This window comes from Pleurodeles waltl, chromosome 7, assembly GCF_031143425.1.
Source record: "Pleurodeles waltl isolate 20211129_DDA chromosome 7, aPleWal1.hap1.20221129, whole genome shotgun sequence".
Classification (NCBI taxonomy): Eukaryota; Metazoa; Chordata; class Amphibia; order Caudata; family Salamandridae; genus Pleurodeles; species Pleurodeles waltl.
Window position 1 is genome coordinate 1,385,342,671 of NC_090446.1, and position 21,269 is coordinate 1,385,363,939.

The following is a 21,269-nucleotide window of genomic DNA, read 5'->3' on the forward strand; positions in this document are numbered from 1 at the left end:
TACACGTTGACCTCCCATGCTGACAAACGCTACAAGTGTTCACTGTGATGATACTTGTTAGGCCCTGTTGAGAGGGGTTGTATATTATTTTTAAAGCTGCATGTTTCTAACGTATTTGTAATTTTATATTGGTGTGCATGATGGTTGCCAGTTGACGTGCACTTGAATAATCCTGTGCAGGATAAAATGTAAAGCCAATGGTAAACAGTAAAACCTCCATCATTTCAGTGGGGAAAAAGTCATGACTGGTTTCATAGGTTTTATCTGTTATGATGAAACATCATGGCAAAGTCAGTAGGTCTGACCTAATTATTGTGAAACATATTTAATAACGTCAGTAGTCATTCAAGAGCCTACAGATAGGTTTTTTGTTACATGGAATCGCACAGACTAATTTAGGAGGCACTGCCTTTGGTGTTGGTTACCTCCTTGGATAAACCGTGGGTATGGAAGATTTACACTGTGTGAATCCTTGTAAAGGCCTCTTAGTAGAGATAGTATTTTGCTTTGTCAACTGTAATTTTAAAAATGTTTGCAATTTTATGACTGTATGTTTGATGGTTGCCTTGTGGAAACACTCTCTGTACAGTAGACCTGCGGTAGTTATGGTGACAAGCTAGTGATAAGAGCTAGAGGCCTGATAGGTTCATTAGGGAAACAAATAATTATCATGCCATAGGATTGATCTGTTTATTCTGAAAAGTTGTGATAAATGCAGGAGGCCTGACAAACTGAATTTGAAAAGGATATCTTTAAGCCAATATGCCTTTACCATATGATTTTTATCACATTATGTTACAGGCCGTAGAAAGGTATTTAGTTACATGTAACCTCACAGATTACCATGGTAGGCAAGAGTTTTGCTTTTGCTGTTGTTCACCCATTCTGACAAACCCTAGGATTAGAATTTCACTGTGATGATTCTTGTTAAGCCCTACCAAGAGGGACTGTAAATTGTTTGCCCAACTATAGGTTTGTGTAAATTTGTAATTTTATAAATGTATACCTGATGGTTGCCATCTTATGTGCACCTCAGTAGGCCTGGGTTGTATAGAGTATGAAGACATTGGTAAAAGCTATAGGCCTTATTGGTTCACTGGGAAAAGTAATGCTAGATTCCTTAGGTGTGATCTATTTACAATGAAAAACTGTGGTAAGACAAGTAGGCCTTGCTGTTGTGAAATGCATGTGTTAAAGGCAATAGGTTTTTAAGGGTAGATTGTTATTACACTGTGCTAAAGCCTTTAGTGAGGTATTTTGTTACATGGAATCTAGCAGATTGCACAGTAGGCAGGTGTTTTATTGTAAGTGACACATCCCATCTTCAAGGGACTAGACAGTTTGCACTAATGTAATCCATATGAGGGTCTATTAATATGAGTTTAATATTGTTTTGACAACTGTATTTTGTACATAGTTGTAATTTTATTACAGTATACTTGATGGTTGCCTTGCAGGAAGACTTATGACCAACACACTAGGTCTCAATTAGTTTTGATAACATCAATGATAAAGTTTATAGGCCTGATTATGTATATAAATGAAAAGTTATAATAAAGGCAGTAAGCCTGACATATTGACGGTGCAAAGCATATTTAAAATCAATAGGTGTTTAAGGGTGGATTTTTACCCTGTAATAAAGCCCACAGAAAGATATTTGGTTCCCTGGAATCTCACAGATTAATATTGTGGGCAAGGGTTCGAGTGGTGGTTACTCCCTTTGACAAATCGTGGGTATAGGCGATTTGCACAGGCAGGATCCTTATTAGGCTCTCTTAGGAGAGATTGTGTTTTGCTTTGCCAACTATGTAACTTTGACTGTATGTCTAATGGTTGGTTTGTGGGTGACAAGCTCAGTACAAGAGGCCTGACTTTGTTATTGTGACAAGGCAGTGTAACAGCTAGAGGCATGGCTGGTTCACTAGGAAAAATTATTTCCAATGACGTGTGGCATACAATCTCTTTATAATGAAAAGGCACAATAAACACAGTAATCCTCAAATTGATTGTGAAAAGCATAAGTTAAAGTCAATTTTCATGTAAGTGTGAATTGCTATTTCTCTGTATTAAAAACTACAGATAGGTATTGTGTTACATAAACTGTCACATATTAACATCTGTCATCAAGGATTCTAATGTTTGATACAGCCTCTAAGGGGAGAAAATTGTCACTTTAATAATTCTGCTTAGACTCTCTTCTTAGCTGACTGACAGGATCCACTGGTCTGTCTGTCATTTACAGTCTTCTTCCATCCATGACAGCATACTGCATGGGTAATGGCTCAGTCCAGTCATTGGCTCGCTTGCCCTGTGAATTAAGGCATTTTCCCTGTGAATGATGGCATTTTCTGATCACATGTGCCAATCCACCTGAAAATTAGTAAGCTTCTCTGTCAGGGCTGGTTGGCAGTCATTAAGTTTCCAGTTTTCTCTTTTTATACTATAGCTCTCCAGGCAGTGCTGATGGGTTGTTTTCTTGTTGCTCATTTCAGCACATCCTACATCACCACTTCCTTCAAACCAGGAGAACGTGTGGAATGCCTTTGTTCACAGTGTATCATTGTTTGATCATTCCAAGATGGACAGAACTGTGGTTCGAAATGTTGCGGCCATACTGGAACTTTAAAATAATGATACTTTACCTCACAATACAGACACCCACAGCTATATTTAGTTTCCTTATTGCAAGCATATGCCCGTAGTGTTTCAACAGCAGTGTGTTTTCTTTTTTCTGCTTGTATTCCTTTAATGTATTTGGCATATGTTGTTAACTTTGCGTGTGTCTTATTGTGGTTACGACAAAGGGTGAATGCAAGACTGAGACACTGGATGGCGAGATGAATGAATGAATGAGTGCCAAAATGAGTGACAGAGTGCATGTATGATGAACATTTGAGTGCCTAAACACATCAATGACTCAATAGGCACTTTCATTAATAAGCCTGGCCTGTTGGCATTGTCAATGCTTGTTGTAGTCAGTTCCTGATGTTAAGGTTGCACATGTGCTTATTGTCTGCCAATTCTCAAATATTCCTGCCACAAACTCTTCAGAAAGATTAAGATGGCAAACCTTGGCATTAATGCCTTTCACAAACTATCCATACTACCACACATCTTGACATTCCCCAAGACCTGCTCCTATCTTTGAAGGATAAGGAGACTGTATCCTTATCTGAATAATCACCGGAGGTTAGCACTGTTGTGGCCTTTGTCCTAACCCTATTAAGCACGTGCCTAGGCTCTTCAGCCCTCTCCAAGTAAAATAGAGAAGGGGATGATGAAGGAGCATATAGGTATAACAGTGAGCACATAGGGCTTCCAGCTGTTGAATGACATGGACCTATCCATTAAGGAGCAGTTGTGTTTTTAAGAATTCAGAAAAGAACTAAAAAGACCAGACAATATGGAGTATTTATTCTGCACACCACCACGTCCCCCCGGCAGAAGCTAGGGAAAAGTCACTAAAGCACAGCTCACCAACGCACTCGGCCACTCTTCCCCCACTGGATGCCGCGAACGACTCAGCACGCAACCTGCACCGCTGAATCACCGAATGTGCTAACAGCATAGCCCCCCTCAGAAAACCCATCAGAAATCTGTACTACAAGAAACCACGCTGGTTCACGACAGAACTGCAAGAGTCTAAACGCACCTGCAGAAGACTGGAACGAAAGTGGACAAACAGCAAAACAACTAAAGACCACATGGCCTACAGCATCGCAGTCACCACCAGCTCATCAGAACCTCCAAGAAAGCTGCCATTTAAGAACGCATCAGCACCAACACACACAACAGCAAGGAGCTCTTCACCATAGTCAAGGAATTCACGCACCCCAGAACTGACACCTCAGACATTCCCCCTCTCAAGAGCCTCTGCCACAACCTTGTCACCTTATTTCACCAGAAAACCCAGAACATATACGAAGGATTCGAGAACCAAAGCCCGCCCCCACCACCAACCAGCACCACCACAGAACTCTTGCCGCACCAGACGCTGAACCATTGGGCCCCTATCTCCAAAGAAGACACCTTGGAAACACATGAAGTCCATCGACTCAGGTGCACCCTCAGACCCATGACCACATCACATTTTTAACCTGGCCATCGCCACCATTGCACCAGAGCTCTGTGACTATCAACCGTTCCATTGAAACAGCCACCATCCCATCCGACTGGAAGCATGCAGAGATCAACCCACTCCTAGAGAAACCCTTCGCTGACCCAAGGGATTTGAAGAATTACAGACCCATCTCTCTGCTTCCCTTCCCAGCCAAGGTAACTGAAACACCATCAACATGCAACTCACAGAGTTCCTTGAAACAAACCAGTTCCTAGATCCCTCCCAGTCCGTATTCAGGAGCGACTACACCACAGAAACAGCCCTCCTCACAGTCACCGATGACATCTGCGCCATACTGGACTACGGAGGCAGAGCCCCCTTCATCCTCCTCGATCTCTCCACCGCGTTCAACACAGTCTCCTACTCCACTCTTTACACCAGACTCCATGACGCCAGCATCCACAGTAAAGAACTGGATTGGATTCGATCCTCCCTCACTGGATGAACCCAGAGTATCAGACTCCCGTCGTTCACCTCGTCATGCTGCGGAGTACCCCAGGGATCCTCACTAAGCTCTACCCCTATCAACATCTACATGGCCCCGCTCTCTCAAATCATCAGACAGCACAGCTTAAACATTGTAGCCTACGCCCACGATACCTGTAAGGAAATGGCTCCCTTTTGCAGTTACCCCCAACTTTTTGCCTGATACTGATGCTGACTAGACTGAGAAGTGTGCTGGGACCCTGCTAACCAGGCCCCAGCACCAGTGTTCTTTCACCTAAAATGTACCATTGTTTTCACAATTGGCACACCCCTGGCACACAGATAAGTCCCTTGTAAAAGGTACCAGTGGTACCAAGGGCCCTGTGACCAGGGAAGATCCCTAAGGGCTGCAGCATATGTTGTGCCACCCTCAGGGACCCCTCACCTAACACATGCACACTGCCATTGCAGATTGTTTGTGTTGGTGGGGAGAAAAAGGCAAAGTCGACATGGCATCCCCCTCAAGATGCCATGCACACAAAATGCTGCCTGTGGCATAGGTAAGTCACCCCTCTAGCAGGCCTTACAGCCCTAAGGCAGGGTGCACTATACCACAGGTGAGGGCATAGCTGCATGAGCAATATGCCCCTACAGTGCCTAAGTCTATTCTTAGACATTGTAAGTACAGTGTGGCCATATTAAGTATATGGTCTGGGAGTTTGTCAAAAACGAACTCCACAGCTCCATAATGGCTACACTGAATACTGGGAAGTTTGGTATCAAACTTCTCAGAATAATAAACCCACACTGATGCCAGTGTTGGATTTATTAAAAAAATGCACACAGAGGGCATCTTAGAGATGCCCCCTGTATTTTACCCAATCGTTCAGTGCAGGACTGACTAGTCTGTGCCAGCCTGCTGCTGAGAGACGGGTTTCTGACCCCATGTGGTGAGGGCCTTTGTGTTCTCTGAGGATAGAAACAAAAGCCTGCTCTGGTTGGAGGTGCTTCACACCTCTCCCCTAGCAGTGAGCCTCAAAGGCTCAGGCTTCGTGTTACAATGCCCAAGGGCACTCCAGCTAGTGGAGATGCCCGCCCCCTGGACACAGCCCCCACTTTTGGCGGCAAGTCCAGGGGAGATAATGAGAAAAACAAGGAGGAGTCACCCACCAGTCAGGACAGCCCCTAAGGTGTCCTGAGCTGAGGTGACCCCTGCCTTTAGAAATCCTCCATCTTGATTTTGGAGGATTCCCCCAATAGGAATAAGGATGTGCCCCCCTCCCCTCAGGGAGGAGGCACAAAGAGGGTGTAGCCACCCTCAAGGACAGTCGCCATTGGCTACTGCTCTCCCAGACCTAAACACACCCCTAAATTGAGTATTTAGGGGCTCCCAGAACCGGAGAAGATAGATTCCTGCAACCTGAAGACGAAGAAGGACTGCTGACCTGAAGCCCTGCAGGGAAGACGGAGACACCAACTGCTTTGGCCCCAGCCCTACCAGCCTGTCTTCCCACTTCAAGAGAAACTGCAACAGCGACGCGTCCCCCAGTGTCCAGCGACCTCTGAAGCCTCAGAGGACTACCCTGCATCTAAAAGGACCAAGAACTCCAGAGGACAGCGGCCCTGTTCCAAAGAAACTGCAACTTTGCAACAAAGAAGCAACTTTTAAAGACCACACGTTTCCAGCCAGAAACGTGAGACTTTCCATTCTGCACCGACACCCCCGGCTTGACCTGTGGAAAACTAACTCTACAGGGAGGACTCCCCGGCGATTGTGAGCCTGTGAGTACCCAGAGTTGACCCTCCTGAGCCCCCCACAGCGACGCCTGTAGAGGGAATCCAGAGGCTCCCCCTGACCGCGACTGCCTGCTTCAAAGAACCCGACGCCTGGTAAACACACTGCACCCGCAGCCCCCAGGACCTGAAGGATCCGACTTCCAGTGCAGGAGTGACCCCCAGGAGGCCCTCTCCCTAGCCCAGGTGGTGGCTACCCCGAGGAGCACCCCCTTGCCTGCCTGCATCGCTGAAGAGACCCCTGGGTCTCCCATTGAAACCTATTTCGAACCCGACGCCTGTTTGCATACTGCACCCGGCTGCCCCCGTGCCGCTGAGGGTGTACTTTCTGTGCTGACTTGTGTCCCCCCCGGTGCCCTACAAAACCCCCCTGGTCTGCCCTCCGAAGTTGCGGGTACTTACCTGCTGGCAGACTGGAACCGGGGCACCCCTATTTCCATTGAATCCTATGCGTTTTGGGCACCACTTTGACCTCTGCACCTGACCGGCCCTGAGCTGCTGGTGTGGTAACTTTGGGGTTGCCCTGAACCCCCAACGGTGGGCTACATTGGACCCAACTTTGAACCCTGTAAGTGCTTTACTTACCTGTGAAACTAACAAATACTTACCTCCCCCAGGAACTGCTGAATTTTGCACTGTGTCCAATTTTAAAATACCTTATTGCCATTTTTGCCAAAACTGTACATGCTATTGTGATGATTCAAAGTTCCTAAGACACCTGAGTGAAATACCGTTCATTTAAAGTAGTGTTTGTAAATCTTGAACCTGTGGTTCTTAAAATAAACTAAGAAAAGATATTTTTCTATATAAAAACCTATTGGCCTGGAATTGTCTTTGAGTGTGTGTTCCTCAGTTATTGCCTGTGTGTGTACAACAAATGCTTAACACTACCCTCTGATAAGCCTACTGCTCGACCACACTACCACAAAATAGAGCATTAGAATTATCTCTTTTTGCAACTATCTTACCTCTAAGGGAAACTCTGTGCATGCTATTTCTTACTTTGAAATAGTACATACAAAGCCAACTTCCTACAATACCCAACTGATCCTCTCCTTGACCGACGACCCATCAACAACCAAGAGAAATTTCCACGACGGAATGAGAGCAGTCGCCGCCTGAATGGAAACCAGCTGCCTCAAACTCATCTCGGACAAGACCGAGATCCTGGCAATCGGCTCCACCCCCTCTGCCTGGGACGACTGGTGGCCAGCCACCTTAGGAAACGCCCCCACACCCTCTGACCACGCACGCAACCTGGGCACCAGCCTGGACTCCACGCTCTTCATGACCAGCCAATTTAACTCCGTCTCATCGTCTTTCTTCCACACCCTGTGCCTACTTCGGAAGCTCTTCAAGTGGATCCCCACCAACACAAGAAGAGCAGTCACTCACATACTTGTCAGCAGCAAACTAGACTACAACAACGCATTCTACGCTGCCATCACAAAGAAGCTCCAAATAAGACTACAGAGAATCCAGAACGCAGCAGCCAGACTCATCCTGGACATCCCCTGCCACAGCCACATCTCCTCCCACCTCAGAAACCTGTACTGGCTCCTGGTTGACAAACACATCACATACAGGCTACTGACGCATGCCTACAAGGCACTTCACAACATAGGACTGGCCTACCTCATCCACCGCCTGACCTTCTACACCCACACCAGGCAGCTCCGATCCTCCCAACTCTCCCTCTCCACTGTCCCCAGAATCAGGAAGAGTACAGCCGGAGATCCTTCTCTTATCTCGCAGCCCGGACATGGAATACACTCCCACTCAACCTCAGACAGGCCACCTTGCTGAAGCAGTTCGGGAAGGATCTCAAGACCTGTTTTTTCAAGCCACGGGTGATAAGTCGTGCTTTACAGGTGATTGATTAGTTTTTAATATAGCGCTGCTGGATCCGAGGGGAGCAGTCTCAGTTTTACAATAGTGGGTTCAGTGTCCCTACATGAAACATTAATCTAGTTGTCCATGAGTAAGGTGCTGTATATACAGCTGGGCACAAAAAGATATATATGACTCACGACATGCATGGAGGACTGCAACAGCAAGTATAAAAAAATAAGTAAAAAATATACTCAAATGGTAGTCCAGAGGTGACAAGCCTGCAATATTCTACTGACAGCAGAAAGAAGAGTGTGATGCCAGGTTTAGTAGAAGTTCCTTCAGCTTGGATTCCAACATTGCAATTTTTGGAGCAAGACTTATGTGAGTGGGAAGGGCATTTCACGCTCTCTGGACATTTCCTAGGAACCTGTGTTTAATGGTGGATATTTTCTACAACTGTGATGTTTTGAAGAGTAGTGTAGATATATTTGTTTAAGAGTCCTGGTTTTGCCTCACAATTCCACTTTATGGACAGGTAATGGTGTGAATTTCAGTATATTTGTTTTGTATGTGAGGGATGCTGTTTATAGAGGGAAATTCAAGTGTTAGCCATTTAAGGGAGGTTATAATGTAAGTGCTTCTCACAAATATTTTTACTGCTGTTGATCATCCTGCATGAACAATACATCTGGGAGGAGCTAGGGATGATGTATCTTGTCCAGGTAGCAGACTGTTGCCTTGCTGTATGCATGATATCACCTACAACTTTAGGGCCGACTTGAAATCCTGTTTGTGGAAGAAAGGTACAATGTTATTGAGCCACTTCAATTCAATTATGGCTCTTGCAGTGATTCTTTTGCTGTTCAGCCCAATATTAAAATCTGTATCTAAAGTGAAGCCAGGAGACAGCTGGCTTTTAATTGCACAAATGTATATCTTGATGACGTAGGTTATTAAAAAGCAGATGAATGTGGCCCAAATACCAGTCCTGGAGAAACCGTAGTTAGAGGTGAATAATTTTTGTACCTTGTAAAATGTATAAATTGCCCAAACGCTATAATTTTGTGTACTGTTTATTTTCCACTCTCTTCAAGCCATTCAGTTTTCCAAACCTCCACTTTCTCTGGCTGCTGTGTATTTGTCCCTTTGATATGCACCCCTGTCATTCTTTGACCCCCTGTGTATTCGACCTTTAGTCCCACACTTCAGCTATTCTGTGGTGCTTTCTGTTGCCCATGTATCCTATATATCATCTTTGTTTTCTGTTAATTCCACTCTCCTCTCCACATTTTAGTCATTTTGTTTCCCCTTATGTTTTCTCCTCTTCACACTGCTCCTTAACTGTGTGGGTTCTCTGTGTATTGGCATCCTGTCTCCCTCAGCCCTATCATCAGGTGTCCTCTTTTATGGCCTTCAATGTGCACCACACACTAGATTTCGGTGCTCCTTGTTTTCTCTCCTATGCCCCTCACAGAAACTTCCTGTGCACACTGCTGATTTTCTCCTTTGTTCCATCCCCTGCCATTCTCTGCCTCTTTCCCACCCCCAGTAGTAATCTTGTTTTTCTCTGTAGCACATTAACGAGCTGACCATGAAGATGAGTGTGGAGGACATTCTCTGCCGGGCAGAAAGCCTGCACCAACAATTGGCAAAGTGTCAGGTAAGTGCCATGTCTACATCACTCATGTCCTCTTCCTTTCTCCTTTAGAATACCCCACAGCTGACTCTGCAGATGATACTATAAGAGATGCATGCCTTATTATTATGGGAAAACCTGTAAAGATTCTTGCCAATCTCAGTACAGCGGGCTTTCACCTATTATTGAGAAGCCCCCACTTATGCACTTCACTGAGAACCTAAACATCAGGTTCTCTGCCTGTGTGGATTGTGTATGGGTTCCATGTGACCCATGTGTTTGAAGAAACATGGGACATTGGAAGTGCTCTTTAAGTTGAAAGTCAGTGACCTCACCAGCTACCACTAATACAAGGCTGGAAACTACTACCTAGTGTGCTTCAGTCTTGATCTGCAGCAACTAGAGACATACAAGTAGTATAACCCCCATTCAAGGTTGGTCTTCCGCTGCACTCCTACTACACCCTTTAATATTCCAATACTGAGACACTTTGACAGCTATAATAGTGTTTGCAGTTAGAGCACTGGAACCCACACACAACATGCTGCTGCAGCTCTGTCTTGCTAAATGGATCCCACTGCTATATATTTCTGTTGCAGTTTTGCATCCTTTTCATACTACTGCTATCTAGTGACTGGACGATGAAGAGTCACGTGTACAAAAAAGAAGTAGTAGTAATAAAAAAAATAAAAATAACTTTTCTGATGAATACTTTATGAATAGCCTCCAGATACCAGACTGCATCTGGGAAAACATTTCCCCAGCAATAGCTCTTTTGCGCTGTCAAGTAGTGGCACATAAAGCCTGCATGCTGCACCGTTTTCTAGTTTTTGTTTTTCTGTGCCTGGTCAAGAGGTTTTTTCTGTCTTCTTATTTTTGTCTTTATCTTTCTCAGCGACTAGGTCAAATACCAACTCCATGCTTTAAACCCTGTTGACGGTGTAGAAAGAATATATATTTTTTAGAACCCCACAGCTTCAGCATGTCATGTCTGGGACCTCACTACAGCCCCTCATTCTACAACCCATGCACCTGAAGGCCATTAGGGGTTGGGAGATCAACCTCTTTTTGGCAAGGGCCTCCAAAAGACACCCCAAACACAGTCCCTAACATCCTTCACCAGGTGAGTCTTCTGTCAGAGAGTGATTCCCCAAGCGGTCTAGTAGTTAAAAAACACAAGAACAGTCACAGGTAGAAGTAGCCCTTCTGTTGGTCAAGGAAATAGTCTCACTCTTGTAACTATTTGAAGTTTCAGTGGCAAAGTTCCTCAACAGTGGTGTCTTCCTTCCTCTTCTCTGGAGCCAATCCCTGTTCTCAAAAAGCTTATACTAGAGTTTCATGCTTTGTCCACTGGCCTTCCTGGCTTAAAATACAGTTCAATAGGCCATATTGGATATGTTCAAAACTGATACACATCACTGCGCAGGTTATGGTGATTCCAGTAGCTTGGATCCCCAGACCATTTGACTTTGTGCCCCAGAGCCATTTCTGAGGAAGTCCTTGTCCACTAAAGTGCTAACTCATTTATCTTTGGCACATTTCATGGCGCTGTCTCCAGTGCCACATTGGTAGCAGTTATTGGCTCTGTCTCAGCCCTCAAAGTAAGTGGACATTATGTGAGTGGTGAGAGAAAAATGTAAAGCGTCCTTGATGGTCCAAGCCCTAATAGAGCCTAACCTTAGAGCCAAGAGATTAGTTGGGTTGGAATGGAGGCACTCATTGACTTAGTTTCTGATGTCTTAGAGATGCCCAGTAGGGATTGTGGGCTCATGGAGAAAACTGATTTGTTTGCTTGTTTCCTCCTGCTCCCCTTACCACACAATGTTGGTTTTTAAGCAGGCCTCCAAAATACCTGTGCTCTTGATACACTTTGAGAAGGCAAGGTTCCTATGCATTCTGCCCCTGCTGCATAGGGAATCTGTTTATCTATGTCAGTAGTATGGAGGGCAGAGGAGGTGCCTGAATTGCCCTTACCAACTGTCAAACCTAAATCTAACATCTCGCCTGAAATTCTTTAGCCCTCTTTGGCTGACTAAGAACCTATTTTGTCATATAAAAAGTGTTATTGAAAGCTATATTGACTGCATGGAGAAACCCTTCTTGGGCAAGTAATTCACACATAGAATGAACAATATTATAGGCCTTCCGATTTTACATTCTTATTGAGGCATCCTTCTGTAGAATACCTGGTGGTTCAGATACCTTGAGTGAAGTTTGGATTCAGGTTAGCCATGCGCACATGCCTTCTTGGATATTATGGCAACACCTTATTGGAATTGGTAAAAGTAACTGTAGTACACTTTCCTGGCCACTTGAAGCATCCCTCCTCCAATTTGATGAGCAATGGTTTGGATGCTTCCTAACAGATCCTTAAATGTGGCCTGGATTCATCCGACACATTGCAGGATAATTGGCTAAGGCAGTCATTTTACACAGGCACAGGATGCATTCAGCAGGTTTCTAAAGAAATTTGAAGGCGGCCCAAATAGATATGTCATTCATTTGACACAGGTTCTTCAGTGAGAAAGCTGACCCCTCCCTCGTTTGAAAACAGCTGTGCCATGACTCATTTTCTGGGGCTTGCCTTCGTGCCAAAAAAGTTCCACAACAATACCTTTGTTTGAAGGGCTCATCAAAGGGTCAACTGTTGTGATGACAACAATCGTCCCAATCAATCCAGATTAGACAGTAGTTCTACTAGTCTTATCTGATAGAGACTTCTAGACGCAGATTCTTACTTACTTTAGAATAATGACCATGCTTTCCGGATCCGAGCCAGTGGCTTTTACATTTGAAAGGCCTGGAGAGGGAGACTAGTGGGAGGCGTCTGGGGACCCTTATGGATACCAGCATCCCCTAGATGAGAATGTGGACAGCTGGAATGAGGGGTGAGGGAGGCCAGTAGGCTAGACACCTCACCTGACACTACAGAGGAGGAAACCTCTTTCGCTATGGTGGTGCGCAGGGAGACTGAGGTATTGGACCTTCAGCTACCCACAGTCCAGATAAATGTCTGTCTTGACAGAGGTGTGTTAGCCAGGAGTCTCCCTTTCAGAACCTTTACTCCCCTTTACTGAAGCCCTTACAGACATTCTACTCAGGGCCAGGTCCAAGCTCTGCACAGGGGCTCCTGTGCATAGGACAATTGCCCACCACCATCGCCCCGCTGCTGGGGATCCCAGTTTCCTTACCCAGCACCCCACCCAGGAGAGGTTGGTGGTCCAACCCTCCACCTCTAGAATTAACCATGGCACGTTCCATACCACTCCGCCGGATAGGAAATCCAAGAGGCTAGATAACTTTGGGAAGAGAATGTTCTCTTTCACCAGCCTTGCATTGTGGTCGGTGAACACCGCATGCCTTTTGGGCCCATATTACCATACGATGTGGGATTCACAGTAGGCCTGAGCCATGCTCTTCTAAGCTATTGCTGACAGGAGAGACGCAGCAAAGTTTACCATACGATGTGGACTGGACACTATTGATTAGCTGAGTAGAGCTATTTCATCATTGCTGGCCTTGCGGCGGCCCAAGCTCAAAACCACTGGTTTTACAGTGGAGGTAGCAGCCTTGCTTTTGGACATGCCCTTTGATGGCTCTTATCTTTTTGGAGAGAAGGCGGACCAGGGGCTTGGAGCCCTTTAATGAGTGCAGACCTACAGCCAGGTTTTTGGGCTTGTCTATCGCCCCTTGTCATCCCCAGTCCACCTTTCGCAGTCACAGAAGGGATCCCCAACCGCGTCCATATCCTCCCAGCCGCCACAGCCATCAGGCATCACTGCCTTTTTGCCGCTGAGGACAAGGGTCCCTTAGACCATGTGGGACAGATAGTCAGAGGTTGGGCCAGACCACCCACCCGCCCCCATTCCCCGGGCAGCCTCAGCCTCCAAACCCATTTAGGTTGCCTTCCCGCCATCATGGGTGTCAAGTGGGTGGCAGGATACGTCATCACCTGCACCACTGGCAGTCAAGAACATTGGTCCATTGGGTTTTGCTTACCATCCTACTCCTTCCCTTTTGTGGCTATCCCGCCACCCACTACTGACCAGCTGACTGGGGAACACATTTCCTTGCTTTGTCAGGAAGTGCTGGCTCTTCTGGCCAAGGGAGACGAAGAAAGGGTGCTGGCATTAGAAGTAGATTGTGATTCCAATTCCCTCTACTATCTGGTACCCCAGAAGGATGGAGGCCTTTGTCCTGTGCTTTCTTAATCTCTTCCTGAAAAAGGAGAAATTCAAGATGCACATGCAAGTTGTGTCTGCTCTGGACCTGACCAGCTGGAGACTGGATGGTAGTATTGGACTTTCAGGATGCATATTTCCACATTCCCGTCCTTTCTGTCCACAGAAGGTACATGTGGTTCATGTGGGGCCAAAACACTTTCAGTTTGCCGTGCTCCCCCTCGGGCTTACCAACGCCCCTCTGGTGTTTACCAATGGGATGGCGGTGGTTACACCTCATCTGTGGAGGTCAGGAGTTCCCTATTAACGTGCCAAAAGTCACACCTGACTCCCTCTCAGATGCTGCATTTCGTCTGAGTCAGGACACAGTGAAGTTTGGACCTATCCTCCCAAGTGGCAAGTTCAGGATATTCAGGCCATGATACCTGTCTTTCAGCCTATTTCCTGGATTTCGGTGAGAATGACCCTGAGGTTGCTGGCCCTCGTTGCCTCCTACATGCTACTTGTAACTCATGCCAGCTGTCATCTGCAAGCTCTACAGTGGGATCTGAAATCCCAGTGGGCTCAGCATCAGGGACCTCTCCATATCTCGGTGGGAACTGCAAAAGGTTTGCAGTGGTGGCTAACGGAGCCTGATTGGGTCAGTGGCAGCCACCTTTCCCTTCCCCCAACCAGAGCTGACTGGTGAGAAATGCATAACTTCTGGCATGGGGTGGCCATGTGGGAGATGTGTAAATCAGAGGACTCTGGTCTCCGGCGGAGACCATGGACAACAACGCAGCCTTGTAGAACTGCAGCAGACAGGGCGGGTTGGGTGGAGTCATAAACCCTTTGTCAAGAGGTTCTGCATCTCTGGACATGGCTGGAATGCCAGTGCATTTACCTGGTTGTTCAACACCTAGCAGGCTCTCAGGACGTCAGGGCGGAGAAACTCAGCTAAAGATGCCTACCGCATCATAAATGGCCTCTCCACCTGGAGGTGTTGCAAGGCCTCTTTCAGCAGTGGTGAAAGCCTTGGTTAGATCTGTGTGCCACCGCTTAGAATATTCAGTGTCCACAGTTTTGCATGCCAGAGTTTCCAAGGCGACTCTTTCTCTGAGATGCTTTTTGTATTTAGTGGAGCTCCAGCCTCCTGTATGCCTTTCCACCAATACCACTCCTGCCCAGAGGTCTCAAGAAGATTAGGAACAACTGGGACCAAGTTATTCTTGCGGCTCTGTATTTGGGCATGGAGAGTCTAGTAACCCAAGCTGTTGAGCATGAACATCGGTCCTCCAATCAGGCTGCCTCTTCGAGAGGATCTTCTGTCGAAGCAACAGGGGAGTGTCTGCAGCCGAGCCTGCACACCCCATCATGTGTGGAGATTGTGCAGTGACAGTTGACAGCTATCGACCTTCCTCCTGAAGTTTGTGATGGTATTCTGGCAGCCAGCCATCCCTCCACCAAGTCTGTATATACCTGCAGTTGTGACATGGTGGGATTACCACAGCATCGACCCTCTTTCTGAGGCTCTTCTGTTTGCTCTGTCAGTGGCCTAGCAGGGCTCTGCTCTAGGCACAGTGAAAGGTTATGTATCAGCTATTTCGGAATTTTTGCAGTTGTGGGGTCAAGCTTCTTTATTTAAGTCATCTGTTGTGGCTAGGTTTCTTAAAGGCTTGCAGCATGTTTCCCCACTGCCCCATTGGGATCTGAGTCTTGTCCTCACCTTTTTCATTTGTGCTCCCTTTGTGCCTTTGCACAACTGCCTTTTTAGGCTACTAACCATCAAAACTGCCTTTTTAGTGGCCATAACTTCAGCCAGAAGGGTCAGCAAATTCCAGTCACTCTTTGCGCAGCCTCCCTACACCACCTTCTACCTGGACAAGTTAGTCCTCCGGACATGTGCCTCCTTCATTCCAAAGGTTGTGACTCACTTCTATGTAGGCCAGAACATCACCCTTCCTACCTTCTTTGCTCGGCCTCACCCCTCTAAAAAGAGGAGAAACTTCACTGTCTGGACCCAAAAAGAGCTTTGTCATACTACTTTGATGGCCGGGTGGACGATCAGCCCTTTACAGGGTACGCAGGATTCAAGAGCGGGAAGGCTGTGCAAAAATGGACCATCTTAGGATGGATAGTGCCGCATCAATATTTGTTATGCATTGGCCAAGAAGCAATCCCTTGAGGGTTTGAGTGCTCAGTCCACAAGACTAAGGCTGTGACCACTGCCCGTGCAGTCCTGCAGGACTTTTTTGATTTAAAATTGGCTTTTTATACCTACCTCTGGGGAGGTATTGCTTGGGTAGCTATTCTAAGGTAAGGAATCTATGGTTAGAAGTCTCTGTCAGCTGAACAAGTTACTTACTGTTGATAACGCCTTATCTGCTAGATAAGATTCTTTACCAACCATTACATCCTTCTCTATCTGTGAGCCCATTGCAGTGTAAGGGATACCCTCCTCAGGGCCTTAGTTTTTCCCATTAACGGTCAGTTCTCATTGTGGTTCCTCACTTCTGGCATGGAAGGTTGTGAAAGTAACAAACATGAGTACGCAAGGTGGCGCTTACATAGGTACTGCACACTTCACTTCTGGTGCGGATGAGGACGCAGTGCCGAACGACGCCACCACTGGCGCTCAGAGGTACTGCTCACTAAAAAATCTTCCACATCCGGTCTGATGCCTGGGGATTATTCTGAGGTGAGGAATCCGCGGCTAAACAGAGCCTCCACCTGGTAAGGCATTACAGAAGGTAAGCAACTTGATCTTCATGTGGGGTGAGGACCTTTCATTTTTTTCACCAGTTGGGAGATGATCATGGCGGATGCCTGGGAACTCCAACTTAGCTTGCAAGCCCTACTCCTTTTTCTTTCTGTTCCTCCCATCTGACCACCCTCCTAGATAAACATGCTCTTCGGCACATGCCTTGATCTTAGAGGCAGATGTTCTTGCCCTTTTGCTCTTGCAGTAGAGAGACACAGAACTTTACTCCTTTTAGTTTTTGGTTCCCTTAAAGGACAGAGAGGTCTTGGGCTCACTTTGGACCTGAGGCTACTAAACCTTTGTTTGGCAAAACAAATCTCCCTTGAGCCAGGTCCTTCCGGCTGTCAGTGGACATGATTTGATTGTGTCCCTGATCACCAAGATTCCCTCTTTCCATCTGCCAGTTCTTCTTGCTCACAGGTGTTACCTCCATTTCACAGTGAATTCCCAGTACTACCACTTTGTAATACTATCTTTTGGATTCTTGACACCTCCACAACTTTTCAGCCAAGTACTGACTCCGGTAGTGAATTTGCTGTGAAGACTATGTATTTCTTACTCAGATAACTTTCCTACACTATGTAGGTAATAACCCCTGAGTGTTGGGACTGGATAATGAGGGTCTGTTCTGCTTGTTTTAAACCCCTGTGGAGAGTTCAAATAAAGTGTGCTGCAAATTTGTGACTTCTGGCCACCATAACCACCCATTTGGACCTGAAAGTTTAGAGTTGTATGTACCATTCTGTACCATGTTATTGAGCTGTTCATCTGTGCAATTTATATCTTATTGCCAGTTATTGAACATACAGTATAGGTAATACTACCCTCATTCTGTTCTCTAATTCATGCTAGAAGTAGTTTGCTGCACTGTTTCGTTCAAGAAAATCATCTGTATTGGAATCAGACATGCTCTAAATAAGGCATTTGTGCCCTGCGTTTTCCAGTTTTGTTCCCCAAACTGATTTTAAAACAATAGTTTCTTTCCCATAGTCACAGCCTTTCCCTGCTAGTTGGGAAATCAATGAATCCGAACAAATTATTTTCTCTGGGTCGGCATATTTTTCTTTGCCTTTGAAGGGGTGAGTTTATAATAGTAAGTCACTGGGTCCAAGGTGTTATGACCAGAAAAGTACTCAAACTTGTCCAAACATGTTTTGTAGTTACCCAGTGGTGGAGCTGGGCAATGCCCCATTGTGTGTAATTGAAAACTGTGCGTGTAGTACTAGCTCTATGTAAATAGCGAGGAGCGTAGTGATTGTAACAAAATATTTTACCATAATTAGCAGAGGTCATATACAAGTCCTCACTTTTAAATACAGTATAATATTGAAGCTCAGAGAGCAAAGATGTTAGAATTTTTACATACCATTCATCAAAACTAAAACCTGAGGTAATCATGTCACTTTAAATACATAAGAAATCGGCAGAGTCTCTGTAGGACCAAAAATATCATATGGGACCTTATCCCAAACAATTCCATCAGGGGCTAGAAAAGCAGATATGTTCACAAGGGACATGTCTCATTACACTTTATGTGAAGACAAATTAGGTTTTAACACCTCAGCTACCAGTTCTACAGCAGAGCGTTCCAGGTGATAGTGTCCATTTATGACCAAGAAGAAAACCATCACAAATCCAATCCTAACAAATAGGAAAAGTAATGAAATGGTAATCCAAATGTAAGACCATGGAGGCATCAGATAAGATTGTTTAAGCCAAAGAATAAAATCACGTGTACCATGTAGTGAAATATGGGAGCAATAAGAAGAAAAGACATCAACATCGACAAAATAACCAGAAGCAGTCTGTGTTGAAACAAGGGTCGCAATTGGTGAAAGAGAACTGGTAGACACCTCCAAAGGTGGTTCATCTTAAATGACTCTGTTGTTTGGAGTATCAGTAGAAAACTGTAGACTTAGGTCTGATTTATATCTTGTGTTTGCAGCAGTAACAGGAATCAACAAAAGTTCATTCCTGCCCCTCCTCAGCTGAGGGGAAACAATATTGGTATTTGGTATTATTCAATACTTGTAGAGGTATTACCCAGGAGTCCTCGTGGCCAACTGTGTAGTATTGGCCACATCTTGAAACTTTGCTTCATCGATTGAGACAAATTGCTTTTCTTTACACCAGCAAGCCATGGCAAAATCATGGTTCTTGTACCTTGAATGCCAAGGACTGTCACCGGTGCACTGAATGATGGGCCAAATTACTTCTTCACGCAATCGTCCCTCAAACTAGATCCCCCACTTTGAATATGCTGGTTGCTCCTGCACTCCTCAGTGGCAGAACGTTAAAAATGTTCATTTGAGCTCTCATATCGGAAGTTTTGTAGTTTCTGTAAGACAGCAAAATGTTCATTTAGGTCAAAAGGCATAGGTGTGGCCCTGTGCCCGGTTTGTCAAGATCTGGAACTTACATCTGTATGCCAAAAAGGACCACATAGGGGGTCTGGCCATCCAGAGGTCATCTTGGCAGATTATATAATGCTTTCTGGACTCCATACAAATGATTGATCTAACTACGACCTGAACCTAATACTCTAGCTGTTAAGCATTGCTTTAAGTCATGGTTCTCCCTCTCCAAAAAGGAATTTCCCTGAGGATGATATGGAGAGGAATAATGCACAGCCACACCCAGGGTTCCCATAGTATCCCTGTAGCCTTAGAGGCAAAAGAAGGCCTCTGGGCTGGGTGGAATGCAGCTACTGCATACGTCCCCACAAAGACTTCCAAATATTTAATAACAGTTTGAGTGTCAGCTGATTGCTGTAGCCACACCCATAGGAATCTGGAGCAAGAGTCTACAGCAAGTAGAATGAATTTAAACGCGCCATCTGAATTTAGAGGTCCGCTGTAGGAAAGTGCCTCTTTTTGACACAGTTACCCTTCTCCCCCCCTAACCTCCTCCCCCCAAAAAAACACACACACTGTTTGCTTGGTACATGATGAGATTTCAACTGAAAGTGCATTGGATTCCTGCCAACCAGGTCCAAAGTGCCAGAGCTCTTTCCCAAAACTGCATAGTGGTTTTCCCAAGTCACAAAACCTTTAGCACCCTCTGTAAGTCCCCTGTAAATGGTGCCCCTGGGGCCTGGGGTACTAAAAGAGGACCTTAAGGGCTGCAGCACGAATTGTGCCACCCTAAGGGACCCCTCATAAAGTACTTGATAGGCTGCCATTGCAGGCTGCGTATCTTGGTGCAGACAAAAATGTAAACACAGCATGGCACATAGCCTGTGTGCCATGTTCCTAACACTGCATGCAATATATGTAAGTCACCCCTCTAGCCGGCCTTACAGCCCTAAGGGAGGGTGCAATATATTACATGTGAGGGCATATCTGCACAAACAGATATGCCCCTGCTATGTCTTTGTCGATTTTCAGACATAGTAATTGAACAGTGAAGCCATTAAGTACATGTGCTGGACATTGGTCATTACGAGTTCCTCAGCTACAGGATGCCTACACTGACAAAAGGGATGTTTGGTATCAAACAACTCATATTAATAAACCGTCACTGAATCCAGTGATGGATTTATTAATATATGCACTCAGAGGGCACCTTAGAGGTGCCCCCTGCAAACCTACCAACTCCTAGTGTGGACACTGGCTGGTCAATACCAGTACAGCCACCTTAAGACATAATTCTGGCCACCTGAGGTGAGAGCCAATGATCTTGAGGGTTCAGAACAAAGGCCTCCTCTAGGCAGAGGTGTGACCTCCTCTCCCAGGCAGGATGGACTTTCGAGGGTGGGAAGCTTCAAAGGCCTTGCTCCTTTGAAGTGCAACTGAGGCCTCTCCTAATGGTGGAGGAAACCGACCCCCAGTTCCTGACCCCACTTTTGGCAGCAGAACTGGTGGGAAAATTAAGTATATTAAGAGGTGTGCCCACTTCATGCCAGTCCCACCCCTAGGGTGAACGAGCTGAAGTGGGCACTACTTTTTAAATTACTCCATCTTTCATGGAAGGAATTAGGCCAATAGGGTTAGGGTGTAGTCACCCTAAAGGTGAGTAGCCCATTGCCTACCACCTGGCACTCCCAGTAACACCCCTGAATTCAGTATTTAGGTGGCACCCCTGAACCCTAGAATCAGATTTCTGCAACTTAAGAAGAACTGGACCCGTCCTCAGCAGAGAAGACTAAAGACACCCACTGAAAAAGAAACCTGCAGTCAGAAGATGACTGTCCTGCAACCCAGCGACCTCCAAAGCTTTGGGAGGACTGCCTGCCTTTAAAGAAGACCAAGAACTCCTGTGGACAGCGGACCTGTCCAGAAGAAACCATCTTTAAAGAAGAGGAAGCCTTCCTGAGGAACTGGTGAAACCCGACACCATAAGTGACCACTGCACCCGACACCCCTGGCTCTAGTCCCAGTGGCCCACCAGTCCAATGAAGGTTCCCTGAAGATAAGTAGCTTGGTATCAAACATCTCGTACTGGTGAACCCACGCTGATGCCATTGTTGGATTTACCAATACATCCACAGAGAAGGCACCTTAGAAGTCCCCCCTGAAGCCCAGTCCAGCCTCTGCTGTG

At 45.9% G+C, this 21,269-nt stretch overlaps 1 protein-coding gene across 3 annotated transcripts in view; it reads left to right on the forward strand.

The window, feature by feature from the left end:
- Positions 1-21,269, forward strand: part of TBC1D17 (TBC1 domain family member 17) — a 416,105-nt gene that overhangs the window by 368,164 nt on the left and 26,672 nt on the right. For all 3 annotated transcript variants that reach the window (XM_069200945.1, XM_069200946.1, XM_069200947.1), the window contains one exon: positions 9,747-9,833. In XM_069200945.1, the coding sequence (XP_069057046.1) occupies positions 9,747-9,833 (87 nt within the window). The remainder of the gene's footprint in view (positions 1-9,746; positions 9,834-21,269) is intronic.